The 20614-nt window shown below is 39.1% G+C and overlaps 1 protein-coding gene and 1 non-coding gene across 2 annotated transcripts in view; one reads left to right on the forward strand and one right to left on the reverse strand.

Annotated features, from left to right (window-relative positions):
- ASS1 (argininosuccinate synthase 1) overlaps positions 1-20614 on the forward strand; it is a 681159-nt gene that overhangs the window by 66442 nt on the left and 594103 nt on the right. Inside the window, exon 3 of the mRNA XM_044057968.1 lies at positions 484-584. Within this exon, the coding sequence (XP_043913903.1) occupies positions 484-584 (101 nt within the window). The remainder of the gene's footprint in view (positions 1-483; positions 585-20614) is intronic.
- Positions 10738-10902, reverse strand: LOC122791141. The gene has a single exon (XR_006363109.1). It is a non-coding gene; the product is annotated as a U1 spliceosomal RNA (small nuclear RNA).

Raw genomic sequence — 20614 nt, forward strand, 5'->3', positions numbered from 1 at the left:
TGTAAAATTAGTTAGAAGCACAACTTGAACAAAAAAGTGAAAACATAGCTACATCTTTCAAATTTGAAACATAAAGCTTTCTGTCTACCTCATTGAGAACCTAGCAAATAACAGCTCAGAAGGGTGGGGGTATAAAATAAGACAGTGACAATTTTTTTTTTTTTTGCCCCATTCAGCTCAGCAAGGATTGATATAGGCTAGATTTAACATTTGGTCATTCATTTTCCTTCCTCTTCCTGTTACTTTTCTTTCACTATACTTTATATAACTTGGAAAAGCTAATTGCTTTTTGCTTTCAGCTTTTGATTGTCCTGTTTTGCTGCAAAATAGCATGCTTTTGCTAAATTGTTTCTGGGTAATGAGCCATATTCGGTCGTAGTTAATTGGATCTACATGAAGATCTTTTGTGAATATCCAGCTGTGCATTCAAATGTTTTCTGAATATGTGGTCACTGGTGTGATATCCATTCTTATTTGCACTAGGAACCAAAGGAACAGTGGTTCTTGCATACAGTGGCGGTCTGGACACATCCTGTATTTTGTTGTGGCTGAAGGAACAAGGATATGAAGTCATTGCTTTTCTGGTAAGATGACCTTTTATTTCTAGCGCTAAAAATTAAAGTTCTGTTTGAATTTGATATTTATCCCCTACCTGTGCATATGGTATATAGCACAAGACCATTGTGAAAACGTTGTTTTGAGTACAAATTGTTTTCTTAAAGTGGCATGCAGGAGAAAGCACTTTCTCTTGTGTAATGGAATTCATGGAAGGGCTGGTTTAATGACTGTTCTCTGAATGGTGATGTGTAACGTGTGACACAGGAGATTTTGGAAAAGGGCGATGCTAAGCTTATACCAGTACTGCATGGGTGTGTGAATGACCAATTAGTTACCCAGCGACCCTTTGAGTCTCAGTGGACCAGCTAAGAACTTATTGCTGTTGAAAATTAGCTTAGGTTGGCATATTTCCTCACTGCAAGTTTTATAAGTAGGAGATGGAATGAGGTAGGACGATGCCTTAATGGGCTCTGCTTTTCAGTGGCTGCAGACATGGAAGCATTGGCTTTGCTAACACATGCTGTCTATGTAATGCATGGGGACCCTGTGCCTGCTGATGAAATAAAATGTAGGCTTTTAATGACTGTGTTTTACTTCCTTTGGTTCTTCTCTTTGGCACTAATGCTACAGGAAACTTCTGAGAGTTTTACTAAAAATTATCACTCCAGGTTGGTATAGCAAGGATAGATTTTCTACTTACCCCTGTTTTTACTTACGGGAATGTTTTCTTATAATGTCATTCATTTTCAAGGATAAATGATCCCAGCATTCTTTTACAGCTAATGTAAACTTATCAATGAGCCAGTCTAGCTCCTGTAGGTCCTTGGATAGTGGATCATAGATCATATCTTATTAGCCCACTTGATGAACATTTTGCTTATGTCAAAATTCAAATTATGATACCCTTAAGGTGGGTATATTATTCTGTGTACCAACACTGACAGACTGTCAGTTGATGCTAAGTATGTTCTAAAGTACAAAGAAGTTTCTTATATCTGGTATTTGGATACAGTGCATCATAAGAGACTTGACAAGGAGCTCGTTTAGAAGCATGTTTCATTGTTTAAGTATTTAGTTGCTTTTATTGGCTGCTTCTCAGAACTTGCATTTATGGAATATTTAAACTTGCATTTTAGCTGTTTTATAATCCATTTGAAGGCGTATTGAGCTGAAATTCTAGTACTGCTTAATGTTTATATATAAACTACTTTTTGTAAATCATCGTCTTATATTTGTGTGTCTTCTAACAATTTGTATGAAGTCTTATGTGACACTGTGTGAGCATAGGTTAAGAGATCATAATTTATTAATAAAATGATACATAAATGCACGTGGGTCACTGCAGACCCACACTGCTGTTTATTTTATAAAACAAGCGCTTTTATCTTGACTATCATAAAAAACTTCATCAGATGTTGCAAGGTAATAAACACAGGAAATTTAAAACAACCATATGACTTTTTGGAAGTTTCAAGGTTTCATAACATTGAAGTATTTCCACAGCTGCATCACCAACCATTTTAAGCTGCAAAATAAAGACCAGTGTTAGGTTACATGCATTAAATCTAACAATGTGATTTTACCCAATGATTAAGACCTCTAGATTGCTCTGGTCCTCTTCAGCACATGACAGAGCTTACAACTCTGTAATTTTACTGAGTAGGCCAGGGACCAGACCCCATACCATAGTCGGAAGAAGCAGAGGTGCTGTAGAAAAAAATGACCCCTTTAAAAGATAATCGATTAAAAACTGCTAAAAATTAAAACAGTTGGGACTACTTTCATTTAAGGCAATACAAGATACCAGAGATGTCACACATCAAAACAGAAACATGTGAGCAGATCAGGCCAAGGTACTTGGGTTTGGAAGATGTTGGTGGAAAGATTTTCTTTCTTTTCTGTTTTCTTTTATACCAGTTTATGGGGCTTGCAGCTAACACCGGACAGCTGCTGGAGCTGGCACTACTTGATATATGATACATTGCTGATATTTGCACTGGCATCATCCTGCACACATCAGTGACACCTCTGGCTGTCTCCTTACAGATACATGCCCTTAGCACCAAAGCATTTACCTGTCTATTAGATTTATGAATGGCATACAAGAATTAATAGGATTTGTCAAAAACGTTGTGAAGCAGAAGTGTTCCTCAGATCCATCTGATTTCTGTATCTTTGCAGAAACTTAATCCAGGCTACTTTAGGAATAGTACCCCTTTTCACCACTGATTCCCCTCAAGAAAACCCTGCTTATGTGAAAGCCCATAAAATAAAGAGACCTTTACTAAATTACCTCGATCATCCCTGCCTTTCTGCTAAGAAGAGTTTACCACATATGTTGACTTTAAACAGGTGGGATTTCTGACCACCCCTCCATCCAAGCCTGTGTTTTGTAGAAGAGTAATGTAGTTCAGGTTAAGCAATACAACTGGATGAGAGGCAATGACATTTGAATGATGGGAAGAAGTAGACCTTTATTTGCATACTAAATTTTAGGAAGGAGAGGTGTCTTTTTTATTTGTTTGGTAAAACTTTACATGAGATTTGGACAGTAATCTTTACAATGGAGTTTAGTTTGGGAGCAGACTAGCTGAGATTTCTGAGTCTGTAAGTCAAGGTTTTCTAATTAGTTCAGCTGCTAGGACAGATTAGGTATGGTTGTCTAGGAGTTAGAATAGATGGAATCCTTGGAGAAGGTCAACCTTTTGTTGAACAGGGAGCCATTTTGTTTTTCCAGTATTTTATAGTGATAATTTTTAGAGGGCAGTATATTAAACATACAAATTTAGAAGTTGCATTATATGGGAATTATAGTATCTAAAAATGCATATTATAAAGTGAGGGCTTTCAGCAAGGAGACAACATATGTGATATCATCTGAACTGTGGCTAATGAATCTGTGTGTTTGTACAAACATTTGTGTGTGTGTGTGTGTGTGTGTGTGTGTGTGTGTGTGTGTGTGTGTGTATATATATATATATATATATATATATATATATATATATATATATATATATATATATAGAGAGAGAGAGAGAGTATTTGTACCATGAAAGCATTTTAACCCTGTGCATACACAGGGCCAGGATTTGTTAAGATGTTGTTTAAGCAGAGGTTTAAAACTACTGAGTTTGTCAAAAAGTTTTATTTGCATGGGGATAGTTTTCCAGAGTCTAGCAATGTGTTGGGAGTAGAGCAAGGCTCCTACAACATTATTTGACTTATTTGTTGTATGCAATAATAATTTTTTACTAGAATGGAGGTCCCTTGCTGGACAGTAGGGTAGTAATAAGTTTTGCAGCACAGGGGATGTTTCTGAATGATGAACAAGTTTGTGTGTGTTTTTTTTCAGTTGTGAATATGTTAGAAAGTTGTGCAGTTGAAGCCAGTTTAACTTCTTTAAGATGAGACAGTGGTGGGTCCTGTGAGGGAGACTGGTGGCAAATTCAGCTATTTTATTGTAGCAGGAGGCAGGATTCTTTCGGTATTGTTTGTTAAAACAGGAGTGGTATATAAGAGATTCAGCAGTAAGAAGGTGGTGTCTAAAGTTTTTTTTGCAGTATCTGTAGGGAATCTATTGATCTTATAAAGGGAGCCTAGTTTCTGTTGTGTAGATTGAATGGTGTACAGTATATGGTGGTCATATCTGAGACTGTCTATTGCAACACCTAGAAGTTTACTGTGACGTACAGTTTCAATGACAGTATTTGCTGAGTATAAGATTGCTTTTGATTTTTGGCAACCTTTTGAGGTGAAAAGCATTAACTTAGTTTTCTTGGGGTTGAGTAGGAGGTTTGATTCTTTTAGCCAGGTTTCTACAGAAGAGAAAGATTTTTGGGTGATGTCTTGGAGCTAATTTATTGTTGATGCCATACATATTAATTATGAGTCATCTGCATACTGAACTAAACTAGCATGGTGAGTGGAGGTGTGTAGGTCATTAATAAATACATTAAATAGTAGAGGACCCAGGATAGAGTCCTGAGGGACACCTGTAGTAACTGGTTAAAAGGATGAGTAGGTTTGTTGCTATTTAACAGGTTGTTTCCTTCCAGATAGGTAACTAAGGAACACAACAAGGAGTATTATGAAAGCCCTATTGAGGAGAGTCGAATGAGCAGTTACAGGTGCGAGACGGTATGTAATGCCTTTTACAAAGTCAAAGAAAATGGTGGACACAATCAGACCATCATTTCTGTGTTGATTTATTGTTGTGTCTTTCGGCTTTTCCCGGTTAGGGGTCGCCACAGCGGAACTCCGGTCCGCTAATAATTGGTAGTTGATTTTTACGTGCCGAGTTACCAGCCCTGATGCACAACCTTCAACGAAGGTACGCCCATTCACGCATGTCTCCACGCAAAAGACGCTCTAGCTGAGAGTCAAACTGGACAGCATTGTACTGTGAGGCGACAATGCTTTTTTATATTGGTATAATGTAGTAGGGCAGTAGTGGTGCTCTGCTGGGGCCTAAAGCCACGTTGTGTTTCTGAGAGAGGATTATTTGTTGGGTATTGCATCTGCTGCATATGGATGCATTTCTCTAATATTCTGGAGAGGAGAAGAGAATCGCTATCAGCTTGTAGTTATACTATGTAGATGTGCCACCTTTGTGCAGTGGTATGACGTAGGATTTTTTCCACAGTGATGAGACATCTTTCTGCTATGGACCTATTAATTAGTAAGGACACAGGGAAGGCTGTGACTTCTGGAGCCATTTTTAGGTAGTTTGGTAGTTGGCCTACAGCTACAGAAGTAGTTTTTAGTTTATGGGGCAATTTCCTTATGAGGGAAGTAGATATTGAACTAAAATTGAAGAGCTGTAAATGGTTTTGATTGGACAGGGGTAGCATGAGGGGTCAGATGTGTTGGTGTCTGAGAGATAATATTGATGTATAAAGTAGGATTTAAACTGTATGGGGATGGAGTTTGTTGTATTCTCTGGTTTTGGAGAGGGAATGGTCTTGTCAGGGTGGAGTAGTTTATTTAGTGCTGACCAAAACAGTTTTGGGTTGTTTATATATTTGTCTTGTAGGTTCGTATAGTGTGTTTGCGTATCCTGTTTGTTTTGCAAGGTTTTTAAGATGTTAAAATTGCTGGAGAGCATTTTGAGTTCTATTTTTATACCAGTTTTCCAGGCTTTATATCTTTTTATCATGATTTTTTTTTCCTTTATCAACCATGGTGTGGGGTTGTCTTTACACTATTATTCCTTACTGGTGCTAAAATATTTAAGGTCTGTAAGAATATGTTGTTAAAGTGTTCTACAGTTATATTTAACAGCATTGTTCTAAGTATATTCCAGTTATATTTTTTTGGTGTTTCATTGAAAATATCTTTGCTGAAATTGGTTGAATTTCATATTTAATTATAGATAATATGTTTATTTTGGTTATGGTGAGTTCTAATATATGTTGGTATGTGGTCACTTATGCTATTTGAAAGGCAGGCTACTTCTGTCAGTTTGTCTGGTTTGCTTGTTAGAATCCAATCTAATGTTGAGTGTCTCCCTGAAGTTTTAGTGATTCTAGTAGGTGTAGTTTATTAATTTTCTGAAATTGTATAAGTTTATGGATTCAGTGGGGGTATTGGAATTCATGAGTTGCCAGTCTATATTTAAGTCTGCAAGTATTATAGTTTCATGGTTAATTTGTTGGGCTATCCAATACAGGATGCTTTCAGCAGTGTAACTGCTATTTCCTGGTGGTATATAAATTGCTGTTAAACATATAGTTTTTCTATTGTTGTTTAGGAATGTTATTACTAGTTCAGCATTGTTAAATGTGGGTATTTCCTGAAAAGTAAGGTAATGGTTAGGGAATTTTTATAGATGATTGCTACACCATTTGCACGCTTGTTTTCTCTGTCATGCCTGAGTTTATTGTATCCTGGGATTTATCTCATTATCCTTTATTCCTTTTTTAATTAGGTTCCTGTAGATAGGACTATTTCAGGAGTGTATGTGGCAAGATAAGCATGTATGCAATGCATTTTATTGCACTTGTTTCTTAGGTTCATACTTAGTAAGGTGACTTTGGATTCTGTTTTTTTGCTGAGATGAATTAGGTGACTGGTTTATTTTGGGTTGGAAGTGATGGTTTTATGAACAGTGGGACCAGGGTTGGGGGTGAATATCTCTGCTAATTGTTTGAATTGATATTTTACATAGGGAAGAGTGTGGCCAGTTATATTTTGGTCTTGGTTTGATATTTGATCGTAAATTTGGAGGCTTAGTTTTAAGATATTTATAGAAAAATAAATCAGATGTGGTTTGTTTGCTAAGGGTGTTATGGACAAGCTGGGTAGATGTTAACATTCTTTGTGAGGATTGGTTGACGTCCTAAGTATTTGAATAAGGTAGATTTGATCATTGGTAATGAAGGCTAGTAGAGTGAGGAGAAATAGTCAAATGTAATTTGGGGCATCTTGTTTAACTTTGGTTTTATCATTTTAAGTTAGGATAAAAAACGTTGGAAGGGTAGTGGGTTGATTGTACAAATGTAATATGATAGGTGTAGGAGGCAAGAATTAAGACGATTTGTAAGAAAGTCTTGAGTGGTAAACTAGAGTGGGTGTTATTATTGGGAATAATTCCACTGATTGTTTTCCTGCTGGAGGAAACTGGTGGTATTGGTTATAAAAATATGTGGGGGTGCTATGGAAGTATAAATGTAGGGTAATAGGGGTGTATGGGATTTGGGGGTAGGGTAGGGGAACAAAGTGAGCCTGAACATTAGCAAGTGCGAATGAAGCTGTTCGAAAACTTGTCAAAAGGAGCAAAGGACTTAAAAGTCCTTTGTGCTAGCAGACAAATGTCTTGGTTTTGTTGCTCTAGGACACAGTTTTAGTAGGAGAGTTAGTCCAATATCACTTTGATCTGACTCATGGTAATAACAGTAAAAAAATCATACTTGACTGTTTGAACAACTGTGTAATGTAAGGAAGTTTCTATGGACTTTGAAATGCAAAGTCCAAACGCCTACCTCACTCCCCACAGATCACCAAAATAATGAGAAAAAGTAAGCCAGAAAGTAGTAATTGAGCTCTGAAAAAAATACTGTCTGAGAACTCAAAAAGTGATTACACAAGAAGAGAAACTTAAGGAAGGGAGACAGTGGACTGCTTAAAACAATGAATTGAGCACAGTTAAAGGAGAAAGTACCAGTGGGACTGCTGTGGTCTAAGAAAATGGAGCTATTATAGGGGACAAAGTTGTTTGTTTTAGGCTGCCATAGTATTTATAATTTACATACAAATGTAGCCCACAGACTGGTGTTCAAACTGCAGACTTTACTGTTAAATACATATCTATTAGCTTTCAGGGACACTTGTATAGAAAAATAAAACAATGTAAGAAACTTCTCTGTGTGGAAGATTTTCAGTCCATATATCTCTAGTTAATCACTGTATATTAATCAGATCAGACAATAGTGGTAGAAGTAGCAAACTTAAACTCGTCGTAAGTAAAAAAAAATAATAATAAAAAATATATAATTGTACAGAATTACTAAGTATTCAAAAGTAATCCAAGCAAAGCAGGCAGTCTGTTTCCAGTCAAAACTCCTTTATTATAGGTTCATAGGTTTATACTAGGCTATCTGCCCTAAGGCATTTATAAGCCTAGCCCAAATTTTTGTGGCTTACGCCGCCCCTTATATGAAAAAATACTGTGCCCTTTAGTTTGTTGTGCCTCTGTCCAGCAGTGACACAGAGATGATTCCCGGGGTAAACCTACGATCTCCCATCCACAGGTCAAGATTTCTCTTGAACAGAGCCAGCGAGGTGCTCTGCCTCACATGGACCTGGATTTTATTCCACAGCATAGGGAGTCTCTGAGTGATAAATCTATCCCTCCAGCACGTCCTATTTATATCCGTGCTAAGGTTTAAGTCGCTTGCTCTAGTGGTTTTGGTGGATTTGTATTTTTTGAGTTGGAGCATGTCCATTAATTCCGGGTTGGACATTGCCTTGTATGTCAGGCACATGTCACCTCTGAGCAGACGGTATGCGACTGAATAGAGCTGGAGTTTCTTCAGTCTGGCAGCATATGACAGGAGTCCCTTTATCCTTTTGGTGAGGAACTTTTGGGGTCTCTCCAATTGCTGCAGATGTCGGGTGAGATACATCCCGAATGAGGCATTGTACTCGATCATTGGTCTGATAAGTGAAGAGTACAGGGGAACAATGACCTCACTAGATCTGGATGTGAATCCCTTCATGATCAGGTGGGCAATGTAGAAGGTCTTTCTAACCACTTTAGCAACGTGGGTGTCAAAAGAAAGGCCACTGTCAACCTGGGTCCCCAGGTCCCTGATAACCTCTTCTGTGCTTAGTGGATTGCCACCTATATGGTAGCTTGGGGTTACCTTGTTTTTCCCGAAGGGTATGACTATACATTTTTTGGCGTTTAACTTCAGGCCATGGCTCTGGCACCAGCTATCTGTTTCCGTGAGTCCCTTCTGAAGGATATCCGTGTCCGATGCACTTTCCACTATGGCGCCCAGTTTGCAGTCGTCTGCAAACTTTGTCAGCCAAAGTCCTCCCATGTTGGCCTGTACTTCTGAGAAGTAGATGCCAAACAATAGGGGGCCAAGGACCGAGCCCTGTGGGACACCACTTGTGACTGGCTTGGAGTCTGACATAGCGCCAGCAACTCTAACCCTGTGGGTTCTGTCCTTAAGCCAATTTGCAACCCATCTTGTGACATATGGGTTTACATTCAAGTTGGTAAGTTTTTCTACAATACCCGAGTGGGGTATTGTGTCGAAAGCCTTTGCAAGGTCAAGGTAGGCTGTATGGACTATTATAATATATATTATTATATAATATTATTATATTTATTATTAAGTAGACAGACTACTTGTTTAGTGAGTTGTTTTGAGACTTCAGGGATACCACTGAGATTACTTGTTTTTTTATATATAGAAAAATAAAAACACACCAAAGAAACAATTGACTGCACTGAATTAAGGTTGACTGTGCACAAATACTAGCTCAGAGCTAAAACTGGTTTTCTAGCTGTCTCAGGCAAGGAGAAATAAGAAAGGAAGGGGGGAGACCAAGGGTGACCTTCTTGAAGGCATGCAGTTCCACCAAAGACAGGAAAAGGTAAATAATGAGATTAACAGGTCTAGAGGAAGTGAAGAAAAATCTAACTGAAATAAATAGTTTGAGTAGTAGGAGTAAATGTGACTGTCTGTTAGGAAGGAGGGAGTAAAAGCTGGATGCTGGTGGAGAAGGGTTTACAGACTACAGAACTATTGCTTGCAGACTAGGACACTGAAGCACTTGTATTCAGACTAGTCACCGTGCAGGCTAAAAACACGCAGAAGACCAGATGCCTCTAATACTTTAAGCACAAGGCCAGAGGTGGAACACAGTTTGTCCTAATTAAATTTTAGTTTGATTTGAATGGACTTAGACTGCCTATTTGGATGAGACCGTGGGTGTATATTTAAGTTTCCAGTAAACCTGTTGAAAAAAAAGAGGGAAAAAATGTATTCAAGGTTCAGTAGAAATCCAGTTAAGTTAGTATGGGATGAACTATATCCAGTGGAACACTGCCACCAGTAAGTGCACTGAAATTGTAAGTAGTTTCTTAGTAAATATAGAAAATAAGTTGTGTAATACAGTCACTGTAATGTGACCACTTGGCCTACCACCTTAAACAACACAACCTCAGAAAGAAAACAAACAGTACTATTTTGTTAATGCCCTTACAAATAAAGGACATTAATATTTCAAAAATCAGCTTTTTATACCAGAACAACAATGGAACACTGAACAATTAAAGGTAAAGCAGGAAAAATTTGCAAAAATAGTTCCAAGCCTCACAAGCACTTTAAACAGGACAGATGTTTTAACAAGCACTTACTTTAACTTACATTCCAACAAACTCTTTTTGACAATGAAATGACTTAATAGTACTATGAAATCTTTACAGTTCAGACAGCCTTTCTAGCTTAACACCAGTCATAAAGAGTTATGCTAATAAAATAAAACATTCTGTCCTTATGAAACAGTGCAATTATAATGACATACTTTGGGCACCATTACAGTTGCTGACACAAATGAACTAAAGTACAAACCATGGTTGCAATTCACACTTACAAGGTACAGTTACAGGTAGAAATTAGTTTCAGCAACACTGGCTACAGAGCACCAGTTAGTAAACACAAATCAATTGGTAAAGTATAATTATAAAATTCAAACATTCAAAATTACGCGGCTGAGTTTCCCACATTTGGGGAAATCACAGGGTCAATCCTACCAAAGTGTGCAATGGAAGAGCTTTGCCCTGGGGAAACCACCTTCTTGATAGTGGTATTCCCCCTGCCAGGGCTGTGTACTGCGACTACTTCTATTCAGTATCTTTACTAACGATCTCCACACATCCTGCAGCCACTCCTCTCTTATACAAAATTCTGACGACTCTACACTGATCTCCTTCTCTGACAACATCTCTCATCTGCACACACTTACCCAAAATTCATTACTCTCCGTTGAAAGATGGCTTACTGAAAACCAGCTCATCTTAAATCCAAACAAAACCAAACTCCTTCTCTTCCGTCTTACATCACTCACCCATCTCCAGTCCACATTTACCATTTCATCACTTAACACTACCGTCAGAGCAGAACCTCACACTAAGCTCCTTGGTACCATAATTGACAGTCAATTAAAATTTGACCTGCACATCCAACAGATTATCAAAAATACACCAAAAACTGGGACTACTTTACAGAAACAATAAAGTCCTTACATCAGACTGTAAACTTACTGTGGGCCAGGCATTCCTACTACCTTCCCTACTTTATGCTGCACCTATCCTCACTAACTTACATTCCATATTACTCGCCAAACTCGAACAAATTTCCAGTAAAGTTGCTAGGTTTGCCACCAGTCAAGCTTACATCTCACACCACTCTCTTGCCCTAAAGAAACTGCAATGACTAGAATTCCCCCAACAACTTCTACTATCACAACTACATATCATGCACTCCATACTCTACAAACCTACTTTCGGTCCCTCCCTGTCCTACCTAGTATCCTACTATACCCCTAATCATTCATACCGCAGCTCCAGCCAATATCCCTTGGATATATACAAACCCAAGATAAACATTGGCAAACTCCTGTGCAAAGACACTGTGTCCCTGGTCTGGAACAAACTCCGCTCCAATGTAAGAACCATCACACACACAAACCATTTCAAAAAAGAGTGAAAACACTATATATTAAACTCATGGTCATGCCCTTGCCAGGACCGTACTTAAATCCTCACCACTCCCTCTTTAACTTTTACTCAACAACTTCAGTCTTTCTACAGCTTTTACTCTTACAACTCTATTTCAAGCATATGGAAGTCTTATCTACTCGTTCAACACGTAATGTTCTTGTGCAGCTATAATCCATGTAAATGTGTATTTTAATAGTTACTTGATTGTAATAACTATATACAAGTACTGTCTCATCTGTCATATTGTTATAATGATTGCAGTAGCACCTTTATATAATTATTCTCACCTTTCTTTTTTTCTACATTGTACATAATGTCTTGTCCTGAGTAACTGTTTTCTCTGCTCTGTGCACCATTGACTTTGTTTTTCTTTCTCTCCTCTTTTCTTCTTTCTTTATTGAATTGTTAATCTCAAATGTAATTTCATTATTGTTTGTATGCACACTGGAGCTTTTCTCCTCGGGTCTCCACTGAAAATGGGCTTCTGGCTCAGTTGGACCAACCTGGTTAACAAATGTCAAGTAAATAAATAAAATAAATAAACTGTCTTGCACCCTGCAAGAGAGAGAGAGAGTAGGGTGAGTGAATTATAAAGCACAAAAGAGAGTGGAGCAGTAGAAAGAAGGCAGATACAAGTTATCCCAGAAATAAGCACCAGACTCTGTGTATTTAGCCTTGGTTACTCTCCCCCTGCCCCCATACATCAGCAACATAGTTCAGCTCCGTAAAAATACTGGCTGAGAGGTCAAACGTTTGTGTGTGTGTGTGTGTGTGTGTGTGTGTGTGTGTGTGTGTGTGTGTGTGTGTGTATGTATATATATATATATATATATATATATATATATATATATATATATAATGGTTTACTATCACAATGCCGACGTGCAATTGCACGGCTATGAAGTATTCGAACAACAGATGTTCAAATACTTCATAGTTCGGCAGGTTATGTGAGCGAACGTTAGCATTGCAAATGGACTGTGCATTCGCAATTATAACGTTCGCTCATGTGAGGGGGTCGCGGTACAGTGCAGTTAGGGAAATACATCCCTTTCCTCACTGTAGTGCAATCTCGGAGTTGCAATATTAAGTAAGGGGGTGTGGGGGGTGCAGCCCCCCACAGGGGGGTGCAGGGGGGCTTGCTCCCCTGCATAACTGTGAGTTTAGGCTAGTTAGGTAGGGAGTTATGGGACGGGTGGGACTGCTGTTGATTGTCGTAATCGACAATTCACAGCTGTTTGCGACATTAGGGACATACGGAAATGTTCATTTCCGATGTTTTAATTCGAACATTGAGACACATTTTATTTTGTGTTTCGATTTTATGATAGTAAACCATATAAAATATATGTATGTGTGTGTGTGTGTGTGTGTGTGTGTGTGTGTGTGTGTGTGTGTGTGTATGTGTGTATGTACATATATATATATATATATATATATATATATATATATATAGGGTTCAGGCTTCTAGGCAGCAAAACATTTCCCTGTGATACATTTGATTGGGGACACATGGCTGAAGTCACACTGAGTTACAGAGAAATATGGCTGTTGTGAATTCCCTGTGGGCAAAAAGCAGCACAATCTGCCACACTCACAGCTTTAATAACCAAGTGCCAAGTTCCTACATGCTGTAGCACACTTCTACATGCTGTAGTAACATAAGGATGTACTGTACACTGAGCACAACACTCATTACTTCTTCTGACCCCAGGCACTTGGTTATTAAAGCTGTGGGTGCGGCAGCGTGTGTTGCTCTTTTCACACAGGGAATTCACAACAGCCATATTTCTCTGCAACTCAGTGTCACTTCAGCCATGTGTCCCCAACCAAATGTATCAAAGGGAAATGTTTTGCTGCCTGAGTGCCTGAACCCAAATGTGTCACCTCTGTGTGTTAATTGGGTTGCAACTTTTAAGGTTTTAGCACCATAAATTATACAAACATGATGCTGCATTATAAAACGTCAAGGTGTTAGCTGTTTGTGATTTTTGTTTTTCCAAAAAATATTTCCTTTTAGAGTTATGTAATGAGACCCATTTAAAATGTGTATTATTTCATTGCACCCACCCATATTCAGATGCAACATATCTTTATATGAGCTGTAGGCATATTAGGACAAATGAACCTTGCAGTGTATTTCAGTATTTTTGGCTACAGATGCTTCCTGACACAGGGTGCTAAACATAAGCTGTAGTGTCAGTGGTTTGACATGGCGAATGTGTATCCACATTACAGAGCTCTCTCCGCACTGAAAGGGAATTCTGAAAGGGATCCCACATGCATGGTGAGTGGCCATATGTAACTTAGCCCTTCAGTATACATAGCAATCCTTCCAGGAAGCTGTGTGAGAATGTGATATGAGAAGGGGGTGTGCTAAGTATACCAGTTCTTCCAAGGAGAACGGTAAACATCTGATATGAAGACTGGCGTAACAGGGGCTGTATGCATACTAGACTTCATCTCTTCCTAGACACTGTGCTCTTTGAATGAAGGCAGTGATCTGAGGGCAGATTTAATACCTCTAACTATTGATCTGTGGTTAGAAAGTGCTTGAAATCTGTTAAATTAAATTATTGTTTATATACAGAATATTGAGACAACTTACTCAACTGGTTAGAAGTAAGGCTGGAAACAATGCATAAATCCTTTGCCATGACAGAAAACTTCATCATCTAACTTACAAACAATAACTCACCAGAATACTAGATTAAACTGGTTCATACTGATACACCGTGTGTTGTGTCACCTTGTTACAGAATGTGCAGCATATCTAGACATCATGGCTATTTAACTGAGTAGCATATCTTTCACACTGGTAATTCAAACAAGTTATTAAGTGTTGAGCATACACTTATCTACTATCCCATATGATTTTGGCCATAGTAGCATCACTTTTCTGTGATAAAGCATAATGCATCTCTCATACTTTTAATATTACCTTTGTAAAATATTTACAAAGTCTGTGCAAGCTGTCTTTCTTGTCCATCAATGTGCAGTTTTAGTGAAATTTATGATTAATCTTTAAAAAGGAAATAATATAATAAGAGATAAAGAACAAATATAATGGAGCAATGACAGAGACACAGGTTTAATATATTCCATTATTCATTCAGAAATTTCTCCACTACTTTTCCCCCAAAGTTTGTATACAATTCCAAACAGAAGTGTACTGTTATCTAAGGTAATCCCAAAAGTTGAGAATGATGTGCAAGTGGTGGGACCAGCTGTCTATGAATGTTTAACTTAAATGTTATACCATTGGAGGCCTTGAGACTCCTCATCGGGCTATACCAACAGATATTCTGTACCAGTGACTACACCGTGAAAATCCATTCCGGTGTCTGACTAAGATGACATCAGAAGGCACGAAATCTGTAGGGAGACTTTCCCAGTGTGTGACACAGTGTGCAGTCCATAACATGCTGTCATGAAGTCCATTTCTAAGAACCATAACTTTGCTGTCTGTAATTCTTTGGTTTTAACACTTCTGAAAAGTAGCTCATGAGCAATCCTGGTGTACGTTTTAGCAGTTTCTGAGATGATTAGCTTGTGAGTACTACCCTTAAACAAATGCTTTTTTCTTACTCTTAGTTTAATGCTAATACTGTCATTACAGTTGGAATACTTTTATGTATTCCACAACTATGTCACATCTCTTTTTCTTTTGCCAGATGTTCATGGCAAAAATGTTTTATACAGCTGTCAAGAATTTTTTTAGTATTGAAGTGTGCTATTAAATTTAAGTCAACATATTTTTGTGAGCTGCCAAGCAAACACATCAATTGCTTTTTGTAGTCTTTTAATAAGTTACCTTCACTGGTGTAGTCATACTTATGTGCAGTGTTAATAATCTATATTAAACAAGCTTGAGAAATGTATTGCTATACAAATCTTACATTTTATTTTTATGCTGATTTATTCTCATAATAACTTTGTTGGTTGAAAGTTTTGTAAAATTTCATTATAAGGCTTTAACAATAAACCTAGCCTTGTGTAAATTATGACGATGAACCATTCATTTTCTTATTTGATTCAACCAAAGGTTTTTTTTTATTGACCATAATACATCCTCAGACATTTAACATTAACTATATGCAATGTTTACAAAGTGTATCCGAGTTATCTTTCTTGTCCATCAATGCCCTATTTTAGTGACCTTTGATTAAGCTTTCAAAAAGATAAAGAATATAAGATAATATCTTGCACTTGAAAAAAATTTTTTTTGCACTTAATTCATTTGCTTTTACTGTATTTGTATTTCCTCCTACTTTATTTTGCTTTTCTTAAAAGTACTCAATTTTATTTATTCTGCTGCATTTATTACTGCTTGGTCGTAGCCTGATTAAATTGTAACTGTTATTCTAAGTCTTTTGGTTTAAGCACTTGGGCTTCATACAGGTTGTTTTACATTAACCCGCGGTGGTGATGCTGCGGTAGTGTTGTCGCCTCACAGTAAGACGCTGTCCGGTTCGATTCTCAGCTAGAGCGTCTTCTGTGTGGAGACATGCATGAATGGGCGTACCTTCGTTGAAGGTTGTGCATTAGGGCTGGTAACTCGGCATGTAAAACTCAACTACCACTCATTAGCGGACCGGAGTTCCGCTGTGGCGATCCCTAACCGAGAAAAGCCGAAAAGACACAACAACAGGTTGTTTTACATTAAGAAGGTTTGTGGTCTGCACTGTTGTGGCAGGACAGGTAGCTTACATCCTTCTGAGCTGGGAATTGCTGATTGAAGGCCCAATGTCTGCTATTCTAAAAGTGTATTAGTTCTGGCTTAAGCACTTGGGCTTCAGGCCAGTTATTCTACATTAAGAAGGTTTGTGGTCTGCACTCTTGTGGGAGGAGAGGCTGGATTGTGCCCTTCTGAGCTGGGAATTTCTGGTCACAGGCTTATTGTGACTGCTTATTTAAACTATTTCTTTCCGAAATTGGTGTGCCTTGTTGCTGTAGCGTAGACCAGATTCAGGCCTGCTGAATCTAACTTTGTTTGTATAACTTGAGCACTGATCCAGGCCATCTTTTTTTGGAGAAGGTTCTCCTGCACTCTAGTAAGCAGGGGTGTGCAGTTAGAACTTGTCTGATTGAAGACTGCTGGAACAGGACTCAGTTTTGAGCTTTTTTCTGGTTAATTGGGTAACTTGTTTAAATCAGTTTGTTTTCTATTGTTTTATATATATATATGTAAAATAAATTGCACTTTATTCATCTGGTTTTACTGTATTTGTGTTTCTTCCTAATTTATTACTGGTGGCATTGACTACAACTCTGATCTGTGATATATAACAATAAGTATCCTTTTCTGTGCTTTATTTTCTGGAAAAAAAAAAAATATATATATATATATATATATATATATGTATATATATATATATATATATATATATATATATATATATATATATACTTGTTTCCCGCCTTTCTAAGCAAGTATAGCCCAGTTTTCAAATTATTGCTGAATTCAGGGCTGTGTTACAAATCTCTGTGTTTGCCCATACCTTACTTGTATAGAAGGAAGTTTCTCTGTTCACCTGTGAGAGAGGGGAGCTTTGAGCAGCCTATCTGTCCCTGGAGGAGTAGTTTCAGCCCAGAAATTAGTAGCTTATTGGCCATTTTGGGCAAATTTCTATCTCTTTCATTTCCCTGCTATAAGTACCATATTTGCCTGGTTTTGCTCACCGGGCAGCGCCGATTAGCTAGGGTAAAACTATTCCCGGCTCCACAAAGTCTCTTCTTCAATTTTTCCCTTGGAACTAGACAAACTTTCAACTAAAGCACTCGCCATTCATTTCTCAGCCCGGTACTTGCTCAAAACTTATAGCAAGCACTTATAAACCTTAGCACTAGACCCTCCTGTACTGTACAGTAGGTCAAGGCTCTCTATTTGACCTTACCAGCCATCCAGTAAAACAATTCACTGTACCTATCCAGGCATGTCCAAAGGGCAGTTTCAGGTGTACTCTCCAGTCCAACTGGTGAATCTGGGCATTTTGAGGCAATGTTACAACTGCCTCATGTGCACAGTCAACCCCCTCCTCCTACCACCAAACACTAATACATGCGAGAGATGCAGTTATACAGCCAAACTAGAGGCTAAGCTCTCTCAACCCAAGACTGGATCAGACAGCCAAGAGGAGAAGGGAAATACTTGCATCACACCACCAGTCTTACATAGACCCATTAAACCAGCACCGGCTAAAAACACACATAAATACATGGAAACATACTTGGAGGCTCTAAAGAAAAATCTGCAAAACCTTCAGAGACCTCCAAAGCAAACATCCAAGCAACCTCCACCCCCCAACGCAAACCATGAAACACATACGTCACAAAACCAGTGTGCCATGCAATCACAGCCCTTAAGGCAAACTAACATACCCAACATACTAGTAATAGGTGACTCTATAGTCAGGCACACTGACGTCCCACTTAACTAGGCTGAATAAAGAGAATGTTACTGTTAGCTGCCTGTCTGGTGCCACATAACACAATCACTCAGGTCACTCCAGAACAAGTACAAATTCGACTCTGTCATTGTCCATGTTGGTGTGAATGACCTGAGCCATACCTCCCTGGACTACATGAAAAGAGACATGGAAGAGCTCTCTAATCATGTAGCCCAGGCCGGTATGACCCTGACCCTGAGTAGCATCCTGCCCTCACCAAGAATGATACCACGGTATAAAGAAAAAATTCTCGATTTCAACAATTGGACAAGTTTCTGGTGTCATTCAAAGAGGATCTAGTGTCTGTCTGCCTGGGATGACATGCTAGACAAGCCACTCTGCTTCGTTAGAGACAGCTTGCACCTGTCTCCCTTAGGCTTTCGAATACTTGCCAAGGCTCTTGCTACCCCCATAGTGCCTTTTTCAGGCAAGGCTCAAAAGACAAACTCACCGCCGTAAATAGCACAAGTAACAAAAAACTGAGGGTAATGCTACTCAGTGCTAGAAGTCTAAACCTCAAAATGCACACACTCGAGGCACTCCTCGGTATGGAGAAAATCAATATATGTGCAGTAACAGAAACCTGGTTTAAGGCTCCAGAGAGCATCCCAGCACTACCAGGCTACAACTCATACCATACATTTCGGCCACAGAACCCAAACCGAAATACAAAAGGCGGGGGCGTATCCATATTCATCAGGGATACCCACACCTCCAGGTTAGTGGCACAGCATGATGCTTCAGAGATCATCCACGTGCAACTAACAAGGGCAAAACTGCAATTCAAATTGTAGTTTGCTACAGATCACCCACCATGTCCCAGGACCCCCATTCCGCGTTTCTGGAAACACTGGGAAACATAAAGGTCCTGTCAAACACCCTAATATTGGGTGATTTCAGTTATCCAAACATTAACTGGGAGAACTACTGAAGTACTAACTCCCTTGCCCATCTTTTCCTAGAACTTATAAACTCAAATGCCCTGGTTCAACTGGTCAACACTCCCACCAAAGGTGACAACATATTGGACCTGGTCATCACCAACATGGACGACCTGTGTTCCACACCAGAGGTCAACCCCTCGCTGGTTAGATCTGACCATAAACAAATCACTTTGGATATCCGTATTCCACCCCCACCCTTGGACAAGAAAGCCACCGTGAAAAACTTTTCAAAAGCAAACTTCACGTTACTTAAGACAGAGGTGGAAAGTTTCAAAGCCCCCATGCTGAAGGATAATGCTGTCCAAGCTGCAAAATCCTTTACTAATGCATTCTATGAGCAGCTACAAGAATGCATGGATCGTGCCATCCCAAGCAAAACCAAGACTCACTCCTCCAAGAAAAGGAAACCAGTCTGGTGGACTGCTGCCATAAACAAGCTATACAGTAGAGGGAGGAAACTAGTACAGTAAAGAGTAAAATCCCAAGAAGGGAAGATATCCCTGATCAGTATCCGCAAGAAACTACGATCCCTCATAAAATCATCCAAGGCGAGCTTTGAAAGAAAAATTGCCAAGGACACCAAAGATTAACCACAAGGCATTCTTTAGCTATGTCAAGAATCTAAGTGGCAATGCTCAGATCTGCTTGGAGTTAGTGCAGAATGGCAAAAAATACACTGAACTGACCGATATTGTCAACATCCTGGCAGACAGGTTCAGAGGAAACTTCACCCTCTTTTCACCCCCAAAAGGGCCCATAACCATACCAGAAGAATGTAGAGTCCCTGAAATCACAGACACACAGGTTAAAACAGCCCTCTCCAAAGGCAAAAACACAGCATCAATGGGACCGGACGGTGTCCCAGGCTGCGTCCTACATGAGCTCATAGACGAACTAACCCCTCACCTAAACACTCTGTTCAAACTCAGCCTCTCCACAGGCTACATACCCATAGAGTGACGCACGGTTATTCCGCTCCACAAATGTGGAGCCACAACAGACCCTGGGAACTATCGCCCTATAAGCCTGACTAGCTTGGTCTGCAAGGCTATGGAGCGCATCATCATGAAACTCATTAACAAAGACATTGGGAACCTCCAAACACTGGACCCCTCCCAGTTTGGCTTTGTTAAGGGCAGATCATGCTTCCTAAACGTGGTGGACTTCTTTGAGACAGTTACCAAGGCTATAGATGAAGGAAAGGTGGTCCACACAGCCTACCTAGACCTTGCTAAGGCCTTCGACACCATTCCCCATTCTGGTATTATAGACAAGCTCACCAGCCTGAACATAAACCCCTGCATCACAAGATGGGTTGCCAACTGGCTCACGGAAAGAACCCACATGGTGAGAGTTGCAGGAGCTAGGTCCGACTCTAAACCTGTTACAAGTGGCATTCCCCAGGGCTCTGTCCTAGGACCCCTCCT

The sequence above is a fragment of the Protopterus annectens genome, chromosome 16.part0, assembly GCF_019279795.1.
Source record: "Protopterus annectens isolate FY-2018-M chromosome 16.part0, PAN1.0, whole genome shotgun sequence".
Lineage (NCBI taxonomy): Eukaryota > Metazoa > Chordata > Ceratodontiformes > Protopteridae > Protopterus > Protopterus annectens.